The sequence below is a fragment of the Typopeltis vanoorti genome, chromosome 14, assembly GCF_054136105.1.
Source record: "Typopeltis vanoorti isolate ZY-2024b chromosome 14, IOZ_Tvanoo_1.0, whole genome shotgun sequence".
NCBI classification, from domain to species: Eukaryota; Metazoa; Arthropoda; class Arachnida; order Uropygi; family Thelyphonidae; genus Typopeltis; species Typopeltis vanoorti.
This window is the reverse complement of record NC_143562.1, coordinates 99,254,957-99,280,192: the sequence shown is the minus strand read 5'-3', so window position 1 is coordinate 99,280,192 and position 25,236 is coordinate 99,254,957. Positions and strand designations below refer to the sequence as shown.

Genomic DNA, 25,236 nt, shown 5'->3' with positions numbered 1-25,236 from the left:
TTGGCAAAAGTTCTCACCTGGTCCTTTGAGCAACCACTCATTTTTGCAACTTATACTTCACATAAATCCAACAAACGAATGGCAAATTTGCTAAACATATACTTCAGTAACAAAGCACAATTTGCAACAAAATGAATTTTTCAAATTAAAGATAATCCTCGATGATGCGCCATGTTTTTGTTTTCACAACAAACAGTAGTCATTAATAAGACACGAACATTCAAACTTTATTAAAAAAAACCACCTACACATGCTGCGCCCAGAAACTACCACACGTTTCGGAGTACTATTAGCCCTGACAGCCTATTAGAACTTAACGATAACACTGATGTCGAGATTTTTTTTTTTACATACTGTTTCCTCGTGGGAATGAGAAAAGTATGTGCAGTTGAGAAATATAACTTTGTATTTTGTTGTAATTGGCTTCGCTTGTTTTAGTTTTTTAATCAAGTAATCTTTAGAATTGTTCATTATGTTTGCTTCTTTATCGAAACATAAAAAGCTATTTCAAGTAAGTGTATATGAGATATATAAATTAATATATATATATATATATATTCTATGATCACTAACCTAGATATTACTGTTATAATCACATGATACATCCGATATTGGCATCTTAATATAACACGGATTATTCAGCGGTTTGAAAATTGAAAAAAAAAAAAGATTATATAATAATGTTTTAATAATAATTATAATATAACACACAAATAAATATTGTAGGATTGGAATGGTCACTAACCTAAATATTACTAACTAGATAATATCGATATGTATTGTTATCTTAATATAACACTGATTATTTAGCGTTTTGAAAATGGAAAAATAATGTTTTATTGTGTGTGTATATATATATATATATATATATATATATGGGAATAAATTTTTAACTTGGGTATATTGTATATTAGGATAACCAAGCAATTTTATATGCTTGGTCATTTTAGCTCCTAATCCCAAGTATGCAAACAATTAAGTTTGCGCCTGAAACAAAGTTCAAGTCTAAAGATGGTACAACACCAGGGCAACTCATTGTAAAGGTGGTTAAAGCTTTGATCACTATTCTTAGTATTAGACCAAGCATATAAAATTGCTTGGTTATCCTAATATACAATATACCCAAGTTAAAAATTTATTCCCATCAATATCTCCTCCAGAGATTTTTATTAAAACTTAATACACCTTGTTGCAACTTATATAGGTAAAGTTGATAAGGCTTTGTATTACTAAAACCTTGGTATTTAGGGTCTAGCTACTCACTGAGGAGACCTCAAAAAAGGTCGAAACCGGTCTGGGTAGTGACCCCACCCATAATGCATTGCAGTATACATCTTCTAGTGAGATGTGCTTTACATTATGGGAAAATACTAAGAATAGTGATCAAAGCTTTAACCACCTTTACAATGAGTTGCCCTGGTGTTGTACCATCTTTAGACTTGAACTTTGTTTCAGGCGCAAACTTAATTGTTTGCATACTTGGGATTAGGAGCTAAAATGACCAAGCATATAAAATTGCTTGGTTATCCTAATATATATATATATATATATATATAAAAGCACAGAAGAAGCATAGGGGAGGGGGAATACTGGTATGGAACCACTACACAAACTAATAGCTGCCCATAGCATAATGAAGCAGTTGATGTGATATGCAAGTATGCAAAATTGCAGCAAAGGTTACAGCAGTACACAAGGTCTGAAGTTACAGCATTACATAAATAGTCAGAGACAAACTAGTAAATAATATGTATGCACATAAATTAAGCAATACAATATCTACATATGAATAAAATTAGAGTCAGGTGTGTTTTTACAAATTAATTATTTGTAAAAGGTTAAAAACTTTATGCAATCTGTCTGAATCTGATAACATCTGGATGAGTGTACATAACTTGGTTAGATAGGTAAAAATTTCATTCCCCTCTTTTCTGTAAATTGCTGCCACTCCACCAGAATATGATAAATAGGTGTGTATTGCATTTTTCACATACAGGTGGGTCATCAGTCCTCGGTAAATAAGAATGTGTAAGATGACTGTGACCTATACAGAGCCTGGCAAGAACAACTTCCTCCTCTCTTTTCTTTCTATGTTGACTAAAATGCCAATGCTTAATTTCAGGCTTAATGTCATGTAATTTGTTTGCCAAGGCTTCCTGCCATGATGATTGCCATTGAGCAATTAGCTTTGATCTTATAAACTTTCTGTAGCCTGTATATGGAAAAGTATGAGATGATCTAGCAGTTATATCTGCAGGCTCGTTTCCCTTAATTCCAATGTGACTAGGAATCCAGAACATCGAAATTAAGGGTTTTAAATGTTGAGCCCATATGCAAGAGGTTGGTTGATCAACTGGACTGTTATGTGCAGTTCAGTTACAGGCAGACAGATGATAGAGTATGAGACTTCTGTAGTTGACAGAGAGAGAGAGAGGTTGCGGGATAAAGTGCAAACTTGTTATGGAGGGATGCTCTTTGTCAACATTCATGCCAACAGCTTGCACGGTCTCTTTAATACGCATACCAAAAGGACATATAGCAGTCTAATGTGTGATATTAAGCTTCCCAATGTAGAGAAAAGAGACTAATCCATGTAGGTTGATCTGGAGGACACTTTATCTTTATGGCTTAATTAAGAGAAAACTGTTTCTAAGTGATAGAGCCAGTTCATTTGCTTCAACATAAAGACTTTGCATGGGTGATGTGCAAAAGGTATAAGCAGTTATATGTATACCCTGATGATAGATGAGATCCAACCATCACAGGTATTCTGCCTTGCAGAATCTTAGACTTGAGATCCGTGATCTAGCGTTAAATGTATATGTGCAAATAAAGACGAAGCAATGAAGATCAATCGGCACTTCATTCAGTAGAGGATAACAGTGCAAAGGAGATTCAGTGCTCTTGCACTTTTCTCTTAGTTGATGAATGTGTGCAAGGAATGTAACTTTTCTGTCAAAGATGAGACCCAAGAACTCGTCTTCTGTTGATACTGGAATAACAGTTCGTCCAATTCTTAATTCTGGATCTGGGTGAAGAGTGCATTTCCAACAGAAGTGTACACAGGCACTTTTTTCTGTTTTAAACCTTAACCCCCCCCCCCCCCAGTGTGACCTTGGATTGTGAGAGGTTAAGATTAAGAGCATAATTAGAACTGTTGTGCAACTGGATTTTGAGAGCTTGGGAGACATGATTTTGCCAGAAATAATTAATTTAATTACAGAAGTATTGTTGCAAAAGATTCAAATATATTGTGTGATAAAGATGAGTGGCCGATCATGCAAATAATGTGAGCAAGTATAAATTATAATGAATACTGAGAATTTAATTATAAACGGCAATTTAGTTTCCAAAAATCCTCATATGTATCTTGCATCACGATTTTTTAACTTTAATTTGGGGGGGGGGGGTTATAGTTGAGTAAATATGGTATCTCTTTGTTGTGATGGATGTTGATGTTTTTTACCAACTTACAAGGATAGTTGGTAAAATTGCATAACTTGGTGTGCTTAACTGCATGCCAAGAATTAAGGAATAAGAGTAGGAATGATATGAATGAACAGTGAAATCAAGCAAGCCGTGTGACAAAAGAAGTTGTTATGGAGGAGATATAAGACAGTCTGTAATGAACAGATGCATGAAGAATATGAACTGCAGCTTACCACGAGTTGCCCCAGTCCTGAAAATACTTCAGGCACAAACTTTGTTTGCTTTCACTCGGATAAAGGATTAAACCAAATATATAATTTCATGGTATCTTTAATTTGTAGTATAAGTGGAAAAACTCTCTAATCCAGAGGATTTTAATAATAAGGTGTGACACCTTTTGGCAACTCATATAATGAAAATATGACTTCTGCACATTACTTTAACCTTGGTATCACCTCTGGGTCTGGCTCCCACTGATGACACCTCAATAAAGGTCGAAACCGGTCTGGGTAGTGATCCTTCTCATAATGCATAGCATTATACATGTCTACAAGGAGATGTACTTTGCATTATGGGATACTAAGGCAAGTAATGTGAAGTCATACCACCTTTACCACGAGTTGCCCCAGTCCTGAAAATACTTCAGGTGCAAACTTTGTTTGTTTACACTTGGATAAAGAATTAAACCAAGTATATGTATAATTTCTTGGTATCTTTAATTTACTGTGTTGTTGTGCAACATGTAGTAGGGAGGCAGGTATTAGGAGAATTAAAGGTGAAAGAATCAGAGGTGTGTATCAAGTGTTTCTTGGGTTTTTTTAGATTTTCGTTCTAGATGTTAATAAGGCTATGGGAATTGATGACATTTCACCACGTATTTTTAAGGAATGTGCAAAAGAGTTAGCTATGCCATTGACCGACCTGGTTAATTAATGAGAGTTATGCAGTGGAGAAGGTTCCTAAAACATGAAAAAAAGGCAAAATAGTACTTCTTCACAAGCATGGTACTAGTAAAGAGGTTTCCAATTATAGACTGGTCTGTATATCTGCAGTTGTGGTCAACGTGTTGGAGAAATTGGTTCCAAATAGAATCCAGGATTAGGTTAATGGACTAAGATTCTCTGTTATGGTCAGCATGGGTCAGAAGTGCTGGTATTATTTTAGCAGTTTTCTTACATTTTATGATAAGATGATGAATGTGTTGGATAAGGGAGATTTATATACAGTAATTTTCTTGGACTTTGCAAAAGCATTTGATAGATTACCACATGACAGATTTTTTATTTTTCTATGTTGCTCCTAACCACGAAAGGTTATTTTGTAAACTTGTACTGTGGATGGGCTAAGGATTTTTTTTATCAAAATATATATATATATATATATATATATATATATATATGTAGAAAGGTTTTTTACCTTGGGTATAAAATACGTTAAAGATACCAAGCTATTTTATATGTGTATAAATATTAACTTGGTTTTAATCCATTTCCCAAGTAAGCAAACAGACGAGTAAGTCAAGTTTGCACCTGCAAGTAGACTTGCACAACATGTGGAGTCACCCAGACTTGCACTACTTGCAGGTGCAAACTTGACTTACTTGTCTGTTTGCTTACTTGGGAAATGGATTAAAACCAAGTTTATATTTATATACATATAAAATTGCTTGGTATCTTTAACACGATTCAGATGAACTTCAAAAAGAAATTAATCAGCTTTCACATGTCTTTGAAAAAAATGGATATTATAAAAAAACCATTAAGAAATTTCTTATAGAACCTCCTAGGCACAGAAACTACCGATTTTAAAGGTAGCATCTCAATCCCATACATCAGTTTGGACTCCCAAAAATTGGCTAAAGTCCTTACGAAGTAAGACATCAGGATGTTATTCACTACACTTCCAAAAATCCTTTCTCTTATAAGCCATCCTAAGCATCACAATCTGAAATATCCTGGCGAATATAAACTATAGTGTAACTGCAATGTTCCTTATTATGGTCAAACTAATAAGTCTATTGAACTTCTTATGGAGGAACATAAAAGAGATATCTATAAAAGATCACATGCCAGTGCCTTATCCAGCCATATTCTCTTCTCTAACAATCCTCATGATGATTTTCAAGGTCACTCAATTTCCTAGGATAGAGCTGAAAAAATTTTTGCTGCCATGATGAATTTCAAAGAAAGATAGTGGAATCCAGGGAGATTGTCCTTAATCCTGAACATTTAAACAACAATTTAAGCTATAACATCCCTGATAGCCATACTGCTGTTATTCAGTACTGGCATTCTTGAGAGTCTGCTACTACGTATACAACAAACAATGGCATGTAAAATAGAACAACTTGAATGTTAATACAACGTTTTTTATTTCAATTATGTACTGCAATTTATCTGTGCTTCTCAGTTTTTTAGAATCTTCAGTTTTTATTATTGTTTCCTCTTCCTAAAAAGATACCTGATGAAGGCTGTAAAAAGCCAAAACTAGTTGTGTTTTTTATCATTAAAGCTTAATTCTCGGTTTTTTAGTCATTAAATATCTTTCTAAATGTATCAGAGTAACCGAGTTAATGCTTATGAATACACACACACACACACACACACACACACACACACACACATATATATATATATATGTATATATTGAATTTTTCATTTATTTTTTACATAGTCTGGAAATTCTTCCACCTAAAGACAATCACAAACATCCATGGCAGGATTCGAACCTGCAGCCTGTTAGTTGGAGAGTGGGTATGCTAAATCACTCAGGCAAATTGGTATATAAGCTGCAGAAGGTGGGATTAGATAATAGATTGATTAGATGGATTGAAAATTGGCTTTCTGAACGATACCAGCAAGTTGTATATGATGGAGCAGTATCTCCGAAAGAGGAAGGTGACCAGTCGCATACCTCAGGATTCTGTTCTTGGACCCTTACTATTTAACTAATTTGTTAATGATATTTCATGTGAATTGACGATCTTCATATGTTTGCTGATGGAATGATGGAACCTCAAAAATGCAAAGTGTTACACTTCAGGATACAGATATATAAGGCTATGTACTGTATTGGTGGAGCTGTGCATCAGGAAGTGGATGATATTCAGGATTTTGGGGTGATGGTAGACAGTGGACTAAAGTTCCGAGGACACATTGCAAGTGTTGTGAAGACTGCATTCGTATTGCTGCTATGATAAAGTGTACGTTGCCGTGTAGGGATAAGGAGGTGGTGCCTCTATGTAAGGCATTGGTCAGACCACGTATGGATTGTTGTGATCAGATTTGGTCCCTCTGTAGTGTTTTCATTTTGATATGGAAACACTATAGAGGATCCAAAGATGAATGACCAAAGTGATATCAGCACTCTGGAGTGTTGGTTATGCAGAGCGGTTGAGGGAATTACGATTTGGTGGAGGAGGAGGAAAAGAAGGGAATATGATAGAGATATTGAAGTTAGATGAGGATTTCTGCCAGATTAATACAGAAGAAATTTCAAAAAGATTGGATAGCAAGATGAGAAGTACGAGAGTAGCCATCCCCAGAAGATGTATAAATATGTGGTGAAGAAGGATGTGAGGATTATATTTTTTACATGAATAGCTGTTACCAAGTGGAATGCATTGTGAATGCAGGGAGTGTAAATAATTTTAAAGTTCGATATGGTATGGTTCGATATAAAAGAAACATATTAAAAGAAAGACAAATACCAAATAATATCCTAAAAGCTATCACAAGTATATATGAAAATAATCAAATACAAATAAGATTAAATCACGAGCTATCATATACAAGAGAGATAAACCAAGGGGTCCGACAGGGATGTCCCCTCTCAGCAACTCTTTTTAATATCTACTTAAACGAAATAATAATAAAATGGAGTAAAAATTTACATCAAGGAATTAAACTTTCACTTACAGTCAACTTAAACACTCTCCTCTTTGCAGACGACCAAATAATAATTACAAATTCTGAAGATAACTCACAGAAAGCTATTTTAAATCTAAATGAGATATCCAAAGATTATGATATGATAATATCAACAGAAAAATCAAAAACTATGGCCTTTAAAGGACAAGATCCAGCAAGAACTAAAATAATAATAGATAACAAGATCTTAGGACAGATGAATTCATTTAACTACCTAGGATGTATGATCACATATGAAAATGAAAAAGATATAAACGTAAAAATTGCAAAATATTTAAAAATAACAGGTGTAATTAACTCTATATTTAAACCAAACCTAGTTCAAAAACAAACAGGCTAAAAGTATACAATACATTAGCCTTACTGGTCTTAATGTATGAAAGCGAAATCTTGACAATAAAACAAAAAGACAAACAAAGATTAACAACAGCAGAAATGAAGTTTATGAGAAAAACTGCAAAGTATACCCTATTTGATCACAAAAGAAATGAAGATATTATGAAAGAATTCAACCAAGAACCAGTAATAGAAAAAATTAAAAAATATAAACATAAATGGATGGAACACGTTCAAAGAATGAAAACAGAAAGACTACCAAAACAAGCCTTAAAGTACAAACCATTAGGAAAAAGAAAACCAGGACGTCCTCTTAAACGATTCAACGATGATTTCTAAGGCCGGAACAGGCCATGCTGGGCCTAAATCCTTGATACGTATGATGATGATATGGTAGACATGTTGCCAGTTGAGTGGGCCTCCCACGATGAGCATCGACTCCATGGAGGTTACTAATACTTGAAGTAGAAAAAGTCATTGAAGGCTTGAAATGTGGAAAGGCAGCAGGAGTAGATGATATTGACCAGAAAAGTATGGTGGTATAAAAGTCTTACAGTGGCTGCACAGCATAGTTCAGAAAGCCTGGACAGAGGGACGAAATCCCAATGATTGGAGTAGAGCTCTAATAGTGCCCATATATAAAAAGGGAAATAAAACTGAATGTGAGAATTACAGAGGTATTTCCCTACTGAGTGTTCCTGGCAAGATTTACGCAAGCATACTTGAGAAACGGTTGAGAAGAATTGTGGAAGAAAAGCTTGGTGAAGAACAAGCTTGATTCAGGCCTGTCAGGATCAGATCTTCACTTTACGATAAATAGTCGAGAAATCATGGGAATATAACAAAGATCTGTATTTAAGTTTTGTTGATCTGGAAAAGGCATATGACAAGGTGACAAGAGAGAAGCTATTCAGTATGCAACAGTTATATGGTGTCAATGGGGCATTATATCAAGCAATACGTAGTCTGTATTTGAGTTGTAAGTCGGCAGTTAGAATTGAAGGAAGTACAGGAAGACGGTTTAATGTTAAATCTGGTGTGAGACAAGGATGTACATTATCCCCTCTGTTATTCATTATCTATATGGATCACATTATGAAGGAAAGTGGTATTGATCATGATTTCAGAAATGGAGATGTTAATGTCAGCTCTTTGCTTTATGCAGACGATGTTATGCTTCTGAATAAATCCACTACAGGTTTGCAAGATTCCCTAACTAAATTGAATAACTGTTGTAATAGATATGGTATGAAGGTCAGCATTAAAAAGACAAAGACAATGAAAATAGGTAGAATTGTTGAAAATATCAACTGTGTTGTGAACAGGGAACCTGTGGAACAAGTAAAACATTTCAACTACTTAGGCACGATTTTTAGTGAAGATGGTAAATTAAATATGGAAATAGACAACAGAATCAACAAAGCTGGTATGGTAGGAAATCAATTGAATAAATTCATATGGAATAAGAGAGAAATTAGTCGGAACACTAAATTAGCTATATACTAGACAGTTTTCAAACCAGTTTTAACTTATGGATCTGAGAGCTGAGTCAGAAGTAAAACACTTGACCAAAGACTAGAGACCGCAGATATGAGAGTCCTGAGAAAGATTATAGGCGTGAACAGATGGCATCAATCGCAATATCATATTAAAAACGAGGATATTAGGAAAGAACTTGACATTGTCAGCATCCAGGTATGCATTAGCAGAAATGGTAAAGTAGCAGAGTACTTTACCATTTTTGTTCATGATGCAGCACAGTATTGACTCTACTCATAGTGTCCAGTGGGATAAAGCAGTTCTCCTCCATAGATGCAGATTCAAATATGAACGCTCATTCAAAGAAAGTTCTGAAACTATCTTACACCGACCGAATTTAAATAGAAATCACTGTATGTCTCTCTCAAAGATCTGGGAGACTTTTATCTTATGTAAAAAACAATTTATCTTAATAGATTAAATTTGTTATTTCTATTATTTCCTAGCATGCAGCAACAATTGTATTTTAATAGGTGATCCACCAAACATTTTGCTTGTATTCCATTCCTATTACTGTTACAGACACTGAAGATGTACTATTAATTTTAGTACAAAATATCTGTCCTTTTACTAATTAAAGACATCACTGTAGTTTTTTGTGTTACTTTATTATTTAATAATAATAAATTACTACTATTTCCCATGTCAGTCTGGTGTTTATTAGTATCAGTACATTGTTCATGTTGACTTTTGTTATTTCAGATAGGCTATTCTGCTAAGATTAGAATCAAGGAATAACTGGATTACATCGTATTCTTGGAATCTGATAAGTCCAGCCTTCTTGCCGTGCCATTGTCACTAGTCAGAGAGCTTAAAATTAATCCAAGATTCAGCATTGATATAGATTAAAATTGATTATCCATTCCTTAAAACGTGGAACTTTATAACAACAATGTCCAGTTCTAAGGCATTTTAATTATATCGGATTCTGTGCCTGTTTCAAACTTTCAGGAAGAAACTGTTCATTTTTAAATCAGTTTATGTAACCTTATGTAGAATTGTAAAAACTAACTATTGTTTCCTTTGAACTCTAATAGTGTTCAAAGGAAACAATAGTTAGTTTTTTTCTCCTTTACTCAGCTGTTAGACATGAATAGTAAACTCTTGCCTCATGTCTTAATGTCAGTTTTGAATCCTTTTACTGATCTTTTTTCCTGATGATTCCTTTTAACAAGGAAGAAATATATAGGAGTAATAAATTTTATTTATATATTTTTTTTATTTACATGTACTAATGTTATTTATTTCATAGTAATGTCCAAATACATTTTCTAAAAAATGGCTTGTTCTTTCTATCAATGTATCATGCTATATCCATTCTCCTTTGCCATAATGTATGTCCAAAACTTCAGTTCTTGTTTTCATCAATGTTTTGTCTTAACTTAAGCAAATGAAAAAGTTTGCATTGAAGACTCTTCATAATTCATTATATGATGAAAGCTATTATATATAGCAATATATAGCTATTATAAAATAGCTATATATTGCTCTAAATATCCCATAATGCAGCGCACCTTTTATAGATAGCATATGTGGCTGGTGTTATGCTAAGATTCACCTTCTAGATCTGTTTCAATATTTACTGAGGTCTTATCATTGAGAAGCTAGACTTATAGATATTTGAAAATAGTGTAACCCCCCACACACACACATCTTGTTGGATTAAATAGCATGTTATACTTGAAAAAAAATTATGTTCTAATTTTCATCCATATTTTTCCTAAGGCTATTAAATTATTTCAGGAATTTACAATGTATAATGGAATATTAATTAAAAGAAACTTTAATAAATACTTCCTATATTTCAGCAATGTCAGATCGCCATCTTTATGGGAACATACAACTATGACATGTGCATGCAGGCACTACAAAAAGTGAGAAAACTAACTCTGTTCCTAGAGTCCTAAAGGTGTCCCCTAGCAGGCTATATTGGGTCATCTTGGTTGTTGTGCTGAAGTTCTCAAGATCCAAGCTTCCCAAATTTGTTGAAGTTTGGAAAGTTTTTTAGAGCTGAGGCTGATTCCGTGAACAATCTTTTATGTTTAAATTTGCTGTGATGTAATAACATGACTTTCTTCCAACGTATTTTGTGGTGTGTATCCAGAGCATGGTCTGCAAGCACAGATTGGCTGTATTGGTGAAACCGGATGTAATCTTTGTGTTCCAAAATCCTGACATTTGCTGTCCTGCCTGTTTGGCCAAAGTAGGACAGTTTACAGCTGCAAGGGACCTGCTATACTCCAGGTAAGTTTAGGGCAGGGGCAGCCAACCTTTTACTTTCCATGCGCCAATTTTTTCATGCACGAGTTCAGATGCGCCATACAATTCTTGTACCTTTAAAAACTCCCTGTAAAAATATGTTAATATGGACATATATTAATATAGATAAGGCTTAATTTTCGAAAAAGTACAAAACTGGAAATGTTCACAAAGGACGAACTAAGCACAACTCCGTAGAGCACGAGTATCAGTTGTAAACTGACTGACAAAAACCTGCTACACACCGCTATTGCTAATGCTTGGTGCCTCTGGATCAAACAAGTGAATGTGCAAAAGTTGTTCACTAAACAATAAAATCGTAAAAAATAATTATTAAGGTTTAACTTTTTTCTTTCCCCTACAAATCGGCTTTTTGTTAATACTTTTTGCATAAATTGGCTTAGTTTTTTATTAATATCATTGGAGTCCAATGTACCATAGGTTGGCCATCCCTGGTCTTTGGTAGAGTGGCACGTGCATGCAGGCATTCCTTATCTGCTCCACCAAAAGCCAGCCACTTCTCCTAGACCTACCTGGAGTATACCAGGTCCCCCACAGCTGTAAACTGTCCTACTTTGGCCAAACAGGCAGGACAGCAAATGTCAGGATATCGGAACACAAAGACTACATCCCGTTTCATCAATACAGCCACTCTGGGCTTGCAGACCATGCTCTGGATACCCACCACAGAATATGTTGGAAGAAAGCCACGTTATTACACCAAAGCAAATTTAAATATAAAAGATTGCTCACAGAATCAGCCTCAGCTCTAAAAACTTTCCAAACATCAACAAATTTGGGTGCATGAGACTGCCCCAAATTTGGGAAGCTTTCATCTTGAGAACTTCAGCACAACAACCAAGACAACCCAATATAGCCTGCTAGGGGACACCTTTAGGACTCTCGGAACAGCGTTAGTTTTCTCCCTTCTGCCTCATTTGCTTTTTGTAGTGCATGTGTCATAGTTGTATGTTCCCATGAAGATGGCTGTGTGACATTGCTGAAATATAGGAAGCATTTATTAAAGTTTCTTTTCATTAATATTCCAGTATACGTTGTAAATTCCTGAAATAATTTAATAGTCATGTGTTAACAATGTATAAGCCTATCTACAAGAATATTTTAACCTAGTAAAAGCAAAACTAAATGTTTGCACTTATCATATCTTCATGACTTTCCATTTGTATAAATCAAAATCTCACTGAAAGTCAAACCCATCTAGGAAGTGTGCTCTGCATTATAGGCAGGGTTTGACATATTGCGCAAAATCCTACTTGCCATGAAAAAAAGTATACTCGCCCAAGACCCCCTCATTTTTATTTTAATGATTTGTCTCAATAATTCAATAAGAATTCCATATGGTGATTAGTGGTACTATATCTTTGGAGAACATTTCCTTTGTGTGAGATCCATTACGGGAAGGAGATGTCAATAAATAATTATAACAGGATGAACAGTCAAAAGAACATTGGTTTTTCAGAAAATATATTTTTACATTACTTTTCGTTACTAAAATTGCCCACTATATTATGCATATTCTTCTGTAATTTCTTTAAAGTTTAAAAAAAAAGTTTATTTAGAAAGTTATTTTTTATTAAATAAATATATATATATTATTATTATGTCTACTCACCAACTGGAAATATCAGCATGCCATGGTCGAGTGGGCAAGCATATTTGGCAAGCACCGAACATCGGTATCTCATAATTTCACAAGTTGCTTCAAAATGCTTATTATTATTGGTACTTGCTTAGACTTCTAAAACTCATTGAGAAGGCTATACTACATCGTATAGGCCTTCCAGGGTACTTGTTTTATGGGAGGAAAAGCCCTTGTCTTGCTACTTAAATATGAGAACAGCAAACCCACTTTAGTTGAAAAAGACTTTATAAAGATTCTTGATGTTGTGGTGAGAACTGAGCCCTATCTTTTTCATCCAGAGGGTTCATATTACATATTGGGTAACTTGTAGGGATTACTCTCATTCACAAATGGTTGTGAAGATAATTTATATGTAATTTGTCTTTTGCTAATGCTCGCATCAAATATGGATAAAAATGAATGTAATATCTTGTTTGATATTAAGGATAAAAGCTAGATAACTAGGAGGAGACCTTCACATAAATAGCATTTAAGGAGCACAAAGAATTGACTTGAGCTTCTGAGCTCATGTTCAAGCTTTGCCTTCACATGGCACCTCTTTAGTAGGTAACCACTGAATACTAAATGAATGAGGATGAGTTCTGGCAATTGAGTTGGCTGACCAAATTGTATCCTGTATTGGATTAAACCAGAGACAAACATGATGGTACACCACAGTTAGGTGTCATGCCAGCTGAGGCATTGCCTAAGTAAACAAATCCCCTCCCACCCACACACACACACACACACATACACTGTACCTCACCATGCCTGTAGAGGACACCATTTAGAAGTGTAGATTCACAACATTTTGAACCTGGCCTGTTTGCCTTTCTGCTGTTGTATCCACAAAGATGCCTTAGTGACTAAGGCAAAATATCTGCAAATAATAAATAATTAAAAGTTAATTATTATTCCTAGATTTCTGTTTTCCCTTCATATCATTTACGCTCACTTAGCAATGGGTAGCAGTATAAAAGAAAACTATAAAATAAAAAATATACCGTTTTCAGAATTGGCAGTTATTGAATGGTGACCCCAACTTTGTGAAAGCAAAAACTTTTGAATTGTATCACATTGTAATTAGAACATGCAGTACAGAAATATTGCATAGTTTGATAAACAGACAGTAAATGTAATAAATGGAATAAATGTTCTTGATTGTTTAGGAGAAATATAAATATCTTGAAGAAACTAATTTATCAGTTTGCTTTTCACCATTTAATAGTATAAAAATTCTTTAAAATGAACATGTGTATATGTGCTTGCACATGTTTGTATGCATGTATGTTTTACAAATGTTTTTCATCAGTGCTTTATTTAATAATACCTAAAATTTTAAAAGTATATGAATTAGATATCTCACAAATAAATTAAAACTTTTTTTTAACTGTTATAGGGATTTATTACTGTTTTTAGTCGTGCCAATGGAACATTAGTAATAGCCGAACATGCCAATGAGAAGTTAGTTCCAGGAACTCTAAATGCAGTTACTGCTGCAAAGAAACTAGGAAGTGAAGTAACATGTCTTGTGGCTGCTGAAAAGGCTGACCTGGTATGTTATTAACAGTTTGTTATTATTATTATTGTACATTCAGTTTTTATTATTATTATTGTATTATTATACAGTGAGCCATTGCTTCATGCAAACACCTCTTAACTGCCTCCCATGCACTATCAACTTCTAGTCCTTGCAGTTGTACATGCCATGGCACTGAACCAATCAAACTCCTAAGCTTGTCATATTTTCCAGCCCGCTAATTCCACATGTACCCTGTCTTAATTGAAAATTCTACACCTGTAGCCACCTCCCAAGTTAAGACCCTATGATCACTCTCACCGATTGGTAGCAATGTGGTCATATTTGTTACAGCCAAATCCTCAGATGTAATTACTAGGTCAAGCACTCTCTGACCCCTAGTATTTTCCATTACATGCTGTCGCAGATAGTTATCCCTTAATAACCGCATAAAATCCAGTTCCTTCCTCCCGTGTGTCCTCTCCTCACTCCAATCAATGCGACCATAGGTGAAATCTCCCATAATAATCACCCTCCTTCCACCCATTTCTTCTATTTGCTTGTGCATACTGTCACCACCATCTTTTCCATCACCTGGTCTATAGCAGCACCCAATTGTATATTTAGTTTTACTAGCCACAATCTCACACCAAATGACCTCAAATGTGCTCTTTTCTCTATCCTGCAATTCAACTTCTATTCTCCTTGGCTGGAGCTCATCAGCTATCATCAACAATACTCCTCCCCCCATTTTATTCTCCCTGTCATTCCTGAACACACTATACCCATCACATTCAATCCCACTAACTATATCATCTACAGTCAGCCATGATTCACTAATACCAATAACCTGTAGTCTGGAAGTGCCAACCATGGCCAAAAACTCTTCCTTCTTGTTCCTAATACTCCTAGCATTAGTGTACATGAATTTAAGATCCCCCATTAGCCCCAACCCTACCTTGATGCCTTATATTAACTATCCCACTCTGATTTGTTGTCCTTATTCGCTCAGGCATATTATATTCATTCATACATTCAACTGCTTCCCTAAGGACTGTATATCTACCCCCCCCCCCCCTCTTAATAAATCTAGTTTCCCTGAATTTGCACATCCACTACATTCAGCAACACTTTCTCAAGTCTCCTTACACCATAACCATTCAAATGCAAGCCATCCATCTTATATATATAGATCCTTTCGCCCATCGAACTCACTCCACACGTCCACAAATTCCACACCACTCATCATACATAACCCACGCATAAAGTCGTTCGCAATTATGGCCCTCCTTTTAAACATTTCACTGTCATACCGCGGCAAAAGACTAATCATTCTAACTCTCTCACTCTTTTCTTTTGCTACCTCAAACAATTCATTCAGGTCTTCTATCATTTCCATTTTATCTCCTTTCAAATCATTCGTACCTGCCACAACAATCATTTCTTTCACCCTTTCCTTTTGCTCTCTAATAGACTCAGTTACATCCTTTATGGTCGCACCAGGTTGGTACGATTTTGTCAAATCCTCTACTAACACACCTCGTACTAACGAGTCTCCATACAGCACTCTATCCTTCATTTTGTTCATGTTCACACTCATACGTCTATTTTTCCTGTCATACTTTTTATTATTGGTTGGTTCATTCAGTCGACTTTTGCTCATACGCTCTAGCTGCTGTTTTGCCCTTAGTATCGCACCATTCAACAACGCGATCTCACTCATTGCATCTATCTCATCTTTTTTATTCTCTGTAAAACCATTAATACTATCATTCACACTTTCTACATTCACACTCTCACAATTCTCTGGTACAACCTCGCCTTTTCTTGTCATATCCCTATTTTCTTCATTCTGAAGTTTGACAAAAATATCACACTCACGATCCGAAATACACTTCAATTCCTCATTCTCCCTACATTGTCTACACATATTCACTCCTTTATTATCATCTAACCATACTCTGACCGCACTCCGAAAAGCGTACATTTTGCAGATAGTACACTGAATCATCTCCTTTACATTACCGTTCTTGAAAGAAGATGGCGAACCATCATTACTGGCCGCCATTTTCCTTCGTACTGGAGCCATACTAGTAACATATTTTATCAATTTTTATTTTATTTTACAATCAAATTATAAATTATAAACACCAAAAACACACAAACAGACGCACTAAGATACGCAAGGCAAACAAAACTACACAATATTAAAGTAAATTTATCAAAGATAACTGAAAATAACGCTTATCTTATCTGGAGCTTTCACGAACACTACACACTACAAATCCCTCTAGCGGCGACTTCCCGACATAGATTATGTTATAAAACACTTTAGTACACTAACTACACTAATAAAACTACAATAATATACTAAAATTACACAATTAAATCTAACAAAATATTAATAAATCAACAAAAATCACAAATCTTTCAGGAGCTCTCCGACAGTACGTCCTTTCCTTAGTTACTTCTAAGTTTCCCTCGTCTCCTCTTTTCTGCCCTGTCAAATAAACTTTGCAGCCCACATCCTCAGTCTATCCTCATATGGAGCATTCCACAAAGCTGTCATCATCTTAGTTACTTACGTCTGGACTTCAATTTGAGTCAATCAAATCTGTGCACAGTCAAAATGTAGCTGTATTAAAGTCTTATAAAGGGATAATAATCTCTCTACCTCTACTTACTTCTCAGTGTGTTCCTCAATATCCAAATAATCCTTTAAGCTATTTTGCCTACTTTTGCATTATGCTCTCTGAACTTCAATGTATTGTTCCACCATCACTCCTAGATCCCTAGTCTTATTAATTTCTTGTAATCCTATACCATCAATTTAATACACAGTATGTAATCTTTTCATCCTGAAATGCTGCCACATTAAATTGACAGCTATCATACTTTACCCACAATTTCATTTAAATCTTCCTGTAGGATCTCAGTATCACCTTTATTAGCTATTGTCCTTTCTCAGTTTTGTATCATCAGCAAACAACTGATGCCAGCCTGGTTGGCCGAGTGATTAGCATATCCGCTCTCCAACTAAAAGGTTGCGGGTTCGAATCCCGCTGTTGACATGGATGTTTGTTATTGTCTGTAAAAATGCTAGTGGTGGTGGTCAGCGGTAGATGGCGTTGGTGTAGATGATGAACGTAGTTGTAGTTGGTGGAGACGGAGAGGTGTGGAGTAAGTGCCATCCCTCAATGAGTTTGTACTCCCGGGAGGTGCTATGTAATAATAATAGTAATTATTATACACATCAAATCTCAAATGCCCTCTTATACAGAATCCTCTGGCACTCCACATTAAATCCTTATTCTCCTGGATACTACCCTCTGGTCAAAAATTGGCAGAAGTAAAAGAAATACTTGAGTTACAAAGTGATCAGTCTGCAAAAATGTATCATGCAGGTGGAAATATTGCAGTTTCCATTGTGTGACAGAGATGGAAAAAAGGTACTTTTTTAGCACCTTAACTCACTTCTGAGATGCTAATTAGTCTGTAAATTGCCACCTCTGTTTTTCGAGCCTACTTTATGCAATTGAACTATTTTGCACTCTTTCCACATATTCAAAACCATGTCAGAGTTTATACTTAAATTAAATAGCTTGGTCAGAAGCATTGTCATTTCTCTTGCACATTCCTGTAACACATGGGTCAATATCCAATCCAATCCCACTGCTGTATTCATACTAATGTTTTTCAATAAGCTGAGCACCTCATGATGTTCTCATATCAGTCTGTCTGTTGGCAACTGCAGTATTTCCATTTGGATACCTCTCCTCCCTCAACACTTTCTTCTACTTTTGTCACTGACTGATAATTTTTTTCTTTCTATTCCCTCCACAATGTATTTATGTTGCTTCCATCCATTAAAATGTTATTTACAAACGTTGTACATTTTGTACTGTGTAGACTAAAGATTTTTTTTTTTCTGTTTTATCAATTTTATATATATATTTTTGTATTTTTAATTTATTTTCTATATAATCTGAAAATCCTGCTCTAGAGACCAAACATGGAACTTTTTTCCAAACCACTTCAGGTTACCAATAGGGGGGGTCAATGAAATTCATCTCCCATCTGAAGACAATCATAAACATCCATGCCCATGGTGGGATTTGAATCTGCAGCCTGTTGGAGAATGGGCTAACCATTTGTTAGCCCATTATATCAAACATAAAAATGTGTACAAATTGACATGGAGAGAAAAGGCAAGGAATAAGAAAAGTCTCATTGACTATGTTATTGTTGATAGTGATGTTTTCTCCCTGGTGCAGGACATCAGAGTGTACACAGGATTTAAAATTGGCAGGATAAAATTCAATTTCATATTGAAAAGAATAACATGTAAGAAAGTTTTAAAGCGAATAAAAGTTGAGCAGCTCTCAGATGTGAACTGTAGACTAAAATACACAAAGATTATTGAAGAAAAAATTAGACTCTGAGAACAGGAACCAAACCTGAGATTCAGTGGCAAGCCTTGAAGAAAACCCTGATTGATTCAGCCAGAGAGGCATGTGGTGAGGTTGTCTGCAAGGATAGAAAAATCAGAACTCCATGGTGGACACAGGAAGTTAAAGAGGCAGTGAAGGAAAAGAAGAAAGCATATCAAAAGTTCCTAGTCAGCTTATGCTCTTAGAAAATACAGAGACAATTGTAAGAAAGCTGAACACTGTGTAAAACTGGCTAAACAAAATTCATGGGAGGACTTTGGAAAGAACATAGAAAATAAATATCAAGAAGATGGCAAAATATTCTGGAGGGTGTTGAAGAAGCTTAGGAATGGAGGAAAGAGTGCTGTAAAAGGAGTTAGAGATGATAAAGGTGACATGAAAACGGGAGAAAAAGATATCCTTGAAGTATGGAGTAATTACTTTGAAAAACTGCTAAATGAAACAAGCAGTGATGACAGCACAGTGGTAAAAAACACTGACCAGGCATGCAGTCAGGAATACATATCCATACTTGAAGTAGAAAAAGCTATCAAAGGCTTGAAATGTGGAAAGGCAGCAGGAGTAGATGATATTCAACCAGAAATGCTGAAGTATGGTGGTATAAAAGTCTTACAGTGGTTTAGTTCTGTGGTTAGGGCATTGTCATTTGTTTAGCTACACACAACAGTTTAGCCCTGTTGTGTAGTGTCTTAATGACTCCATATTGTTGCAAGGAGAGGTGGTGGGACTGTTGATGAATGTATCTGCCTGTAAGGGTGGGTTTTCTATAGACTGAGAAAACCAAGGTTTCATCAGGCTGGCAGGTGACTAGTGTCTCTAAGAAAGGAAGGCAGTTGTTTTTTCTTCTTCCAGGGGTGAACTTGATTCTGGGGTGTTGGTTGTTTAACTGTGTTATGAAGGAGAGGAGTGCATCGGAGCCATGTGGCCAAATAGCGAACACATCATCAACGTAGCGAAACCACATGGTTGGTTTTTGTGGAGCAGAGTTTAAGACTTTCTCTTCAAAAGTCTCCATATAAAAGTTGGCCAAGGGTGGGAAGAGTGGTGAACCAATGGCTGTCCCCTCTATTTGTTTGTAGAATTTTCCTTGCCAAACAAATGAGTTCATTGTGAAATGAAATAGGGCTGTAATATCGGGAGGAAATTTAGCTTGGATTAGTTCTAAGGATTCTTTGAGTGGGACATTTGTGAATAGGGAGGAGACATCATAACTGACCATTATGTCAGTGTGTTTGAGTATAAGGTTTTCTATGCTGGCTTAGAAGTGGGCTGAGTTTTTTATGTGTGAAGGTGTGTTGCCAGTATAGTGTGTGAAAGCTTTGGCCAAATGTTTAGCTAGTTTGTATGTGGGGAAATCACTGTCATCCACTATGGGACGTATTGGCACATTTTCTTTATGTATTTTTGGGAGTCCATATATACAGGGAGGGATATGGAGTTAAACAGTTTTAATTTGTTGGTGACATCTACAGACCAAGAAGTGACCTTCTTAAGGAGCCTGTGGAGTTTTCTAATTTCTGAGTTGGTAGGATTGTACTCGATAGGAAAGTAAATAGCCCGATTAAATAATAGAGCATTCAGCTTACCTGTGTAATCCTATTGGTTAAGCAATACTATGGCGTTCCCTTTATCTGCTTTGGTGATTATTATTTCCTTGTTTTTCTTTAATTCTTACAGAGATTTAATTTCCTTATTGGGCATATTGGTTTATGGTGGTTTTCCTTTGGTCAGAACACAAGCTACATTCAGTCTAATATCATTGCCGATGTGGTTTGGAAGATGTCGAATCCTGCGTTCAATTTGTATCAGAATGTCTTCAGCAGGTATTTTTCTGGGCGCAATAGCAAAGTTGTGGCCGCGTGAGAGAGCGTCGAGTGTTTCAGGTTTCAAACTAATGGACGAAAGGTTGACTGCCGTGTCGGTAGGAAGTTGTGGTTTGGAGTTTGAGTTCTTTTTTAAATTCTCAAATTTTTTGATGTGTCATTCCCGTACTTTTTTAAATTCTTTGTCGGTGGCAGTGCACAAGATGTCATATAAAATAGACCAAATCTCGAAAGCTCATCTTCGAGTGCCTGGAAATGAAAAGGATATTAGACTGGATGTAGCTTGTGTTCTGTATCAGTAATAATTATTTCAGTATATAGAAGTAATTACAATAATATTCACTCTGCTTTAGACAGAGGGAATATTTAGAAAGTTCATCATCATTATCAAATTCCTGCCATGTACCCTCAGAGGGTGTACAGAATATTATATTTCTGTCGTCTAAGGCACTTTGTACCCTATCAATCCACCTATATCTTGGTATTCCTCCGGGTCATTTTCCTGCCAACCTCGCAGAGAACACTTGCTTTGCTAATCTTGCCTCACCCATTCTGTTTAAGTGACCATACCACCTGAGATTAGCTCTGCTACCGCATTCCTGGATGCTAACAATGTCAAGTTCTTTCCTAATATCCTCGTTTCTAATATGATATAGCCATTGTTGCCATCTGTTCATGCCTCTAATCTTTCTCACGACTCTCGTATCTGCAGTCTCTAGTCTTTGGTCAAGTGTTTTAGTTCTGACACAGCTCTCAGATCCATAAGTTAAAACTGGTTTGAACACTGTCTTGTATACAGCTAATTTAGTGTTCTGACTAATTTCTCACTTATTCTGTTGTCTATTTCCGTATTTATTTTACCATCTTCACTAAAAGTCGTGCCTAAGTAGCTGAAATGTTTTACTTGTTCCACAGATTCTCCATTCACAATGCAGTTGACAGTTTCAACAATTCTGGCTATTTTCATTGTCTTTTTATTGCTGACAACGTATCTATTACAACAGTTATTCAATTTAGTCAGGGAATCTTGCAGACTTCGAGCGGATTTATTTAGAAGTATAATGTCATCCGCATAAAACAAAGAGCTGACATTAACATCTCCAATTTTGATATCATGTTTAATACCACTTTCCTTCAGAATGATAATGTACATCCTTGTCTCGCACCAGATTTTACATTAAACCATCTTCCTGTACATCCTTCAATTCTAACTGACAACTCAAATACAGACTAAGCATTGCTTGATATAATGGTCCACTGACACCATATAACTGAAGCATATTGAATAGCTCCTCTCTTAGCACTTTGTCATATGCCTTTTCCAGATTGACAAAACTTAAATACAGATCTTTGATATGTTCCCATGCTTTCTCGACTATTTGTAGTAAAGTGAAGATCTGATCCTTATAGCCTCTATTTGGCCTGAATCCAGTTTGTTCTTCGCCAAGCTTTTCTTCTACAATTCTTCTCAACCGTTTCTCAAGTATACTTGCATAAATCTTACCAAGCACACTCAGTAGGGTAATACCTCTGTAATTCTCACATTCAGTTTTATTTCTCTTTTTATATCATCGGGCAATCATCCCTCTGTCCAGGACTTCTGAACTATGCAGTGCAGCCACTGTAAGACTTTTATAGCACCATACTTCAGCATTTCTGGTTGAATATCATCTACTCCTGCTGCCTTTCCACATTTCAAGCCTTTGATAGCTTTTTCTACTTCAAGTATGGATATGTATTCATGACTTTATGCCTGTTGAGTGTTTTTTATCATTGTGCTATCACTGCTTGTATGATTTAGCAATTTTTCGAAGTAATTACTCCATACTTCAAGGATATCTTTTTCTCCCGTTTTCATGTCACCTTTACATCTCTAAGTCCTTTTACAGCACTCTTTCCTTCATTTCTAAGCTTCTTCAACAACCTCTATAATATTTTGCCATCTTCTTGATATTTATTTTCTATGTTCTTGCCAAAGTCCTCCCATGACTTTTGTTTAGCCAATTTTACACAGTGTTTAGCTTTCTTACATTTGTCTCTGTATTCTCTAAGAGCACAAGCTGACTTATTTGCCAAGAACTTTTGATATGCTTTCTTCTTTTCCTTCACTGCCTCTTTAACTTCCTGTGTCCACCATGGAGTTCTGATTTTTCTATCCTTGCAGAAAACCTCACCACATGCCTCTCTGGCTGAATCAATCAGGGTTTTCTTCAAGGCTTTCCAATGAATCTCCAAGGTTTGGTCCTGTTCTCAAACTCTTTCATTTTTTCCTGAATAAGCTTTGTGTATTTTAGTCTACAGTTCACATCTGTGAGCTGCCCAACTTTTATTCGCTTTAAAACTTTCTTACATGTTATTCTTTTCAATATGAAATTCAATTTTATCCTGCTCAAGACTAAATAGTGATCACTTCCAATTTCAAATCATAATCATACACTCTGGTGTCCTATGTTATTGTTGATTGTGATGTTTTCTCCAGGGAGAAAACATCACGATCAACAATAACATAGTCAATGAGACTTTTCTTATTCTTTGCCTCTTCTCTCCATGTGAATTTTTGCACATTTTTATGTTGAAACATGATGTTAGTAATAACCGGTCCATGTCCCGAGCAGAAATCCAACAAGTATTTGCCATTATTATTAGCTTTGCTCTTTTACCGCGCGGTTAGCCTAGTGGCTTTGCGCTTCGCAACCATATGCCTGGGGAAGGAGTGTCCCAGGTTCGATTCCCGTTGTAGACGTGAGGAATTTGAGGATCTTCCTCAGGCATAGCCAAGTTAGCCGGACTTGGGCGCGGTCAGTAGGGTTTTTTCCGCCAGTTTATCTGGCGTTTTTCATCCCGCAAACAGGCAAACTGGCCCCATGAACATACGCCTCTACAGTCAAAAATATATCCCCCCCAGCGACAGACCAGGCGACGGGTCGGTTGGGAGTAGTACTAACAAGAAGTCGCATCTAAAGTAACACGCGGACCCTGCATGGGAAGCGGGAATAACGCGTAGTAGAAGAAGAAGAAGATTAGCTTTGCTCTTTTCTCCAAATTTTCCCAAAATATTTTTGTATGTCTGACAATCATTTCCTACTCTGCTATTTAGATTCCCAACAACGACCAACTTTTCCTCTTTCGTTGTGTCAGTTGCTTTCTCTAAAGTCAAAAAATTCCTCCACTTCTTCCTTATTAGAACTTTCAGTGGGACACAAACAAGTCTCATTGTCCAATTCCCCATTCTGATATTTGCCCACATCACTCTACTGGACACTGCCTTCCATTGAAGAAGATTATTTAGAAAGTTTCAAACCAGCATTGTTAGAGCACAAATATAAATTGCCGTTGAACACAGAATACTCAATCAGGTAGTTTTAGAAACAGTTCATATTGTAGTTGAAGAAGAAAATAATGACTTATCCTAGCATTGCTGGAGTCAGGTTAAAGGAACTAATTCCAAAAAGTTATGTTAAAAGTGGTCTTAAAATGACTTTGTCCTAATCCTTTGTGTTTGGTAAATGAATATAGCCAGTATTTATTGAGGTTAAGGTAATGCTTCATAGCTGATTCTAAAAATTGTCTCTCAAGAGTTGCAGTGATTTTGATGCAGCAAGGTGGTCTTCTTCTATTTAAACCTGTGTGATAGGATATCCACAGCAGATATCCTGACTAGCCATAAAGATGACAGCAAATATAGTTTTTATGTTCCTCAAGGCAGATATTAACACATCTTCCAGTCTGTCCATAGTATTCTTCAGGATGTGTTAATGGTATGAAATCTGTCCTTGAAAGAGGTGATAAAAGTTGCTAAGTGAATGTGTGGTTTAAAAGTGGCATAGAGATTATATTTTTGAAGAACTTTAGCTATCTCTTCGGATGTACTCTGGATATAAGGGATGGATATAGTTTTGTTGGGATACTGTGTGTGTGAAGTAGATATAGTGAAGGTATGCAGCAACTTAATAAATTGATTAATTTAGTTTGTTACTTTGATATTGTGCAGATCATGAAACAAACAAACAAAAAAGTGTGAATGGCTATGATTAGAATTCTACCATTATTTGATACCTATCAGCTTAAAGACATGCAGTAGCAGCATATTATACTGTCTTTCACTTTTACAGCTTTATCATATCTGTTCATTCATTGAATGAATTATCCATGGTATATGCCATTCTTTCATGTGTCATTTGTTCAGTGTATAGGACAGCACTGTGATCACTATAATGCTAGTTTATGTAGGTTTGGGTATGAGAATTTTGGCATTCACACAAGATACATGAAAAACTGATAGAAGAAATTAGAATGTAAGCAATCCTAA

At 35.8% G+C, this 25,236-nt stretch overlaps 2 protein-coding genes across 3 annotated transcripts in view; one reads left to right on the top strand and one right to left on the bottom strand.

Moving 5' to 3' along the window:
- LOC150099802 (serine incorporator 5-like) overlaps positions 1–233 on the bottom strand; it is a 293,435-nt gene extending 293,202 nt beyond the window's left edge. For both annotated transcript variants that reach the window (XM_090404186.1, XM_090404185.1), the window contains exon 1: positions 18–233. In XM_090404186.1, coding sequence (XP_090260312.1) covers positions 18–41 — 24 coding nt within the window. In that variant the 5' untranslated portion in view covers positions 42–233. The remainder of the gene's footprint in view (positions 1–17) is intronic.
- Positions 234–300: 67 nt separating this feature from the next.
- Positions 301–25,236, top strand: part of wal (electron transfer flavoprotein subunit alpha wal) — a 117,649-nt gene continuing 92,713 nt past the window's right edge. Inside the window, exons 1-2 of the mRNA XM_090404187.1 lie at positions 301–511; positions 14,534–14,689. Of these exons, the coding sequence (XP_090260313.1) occupies positions 473–511; positions 14,534–14,689 (195 nt within the window). The 5' untranslated portion in view covers positions 301–472. The remainder of the gene's footprint in view (positions 512–14,533; positions 14,690–25,236) is intronic.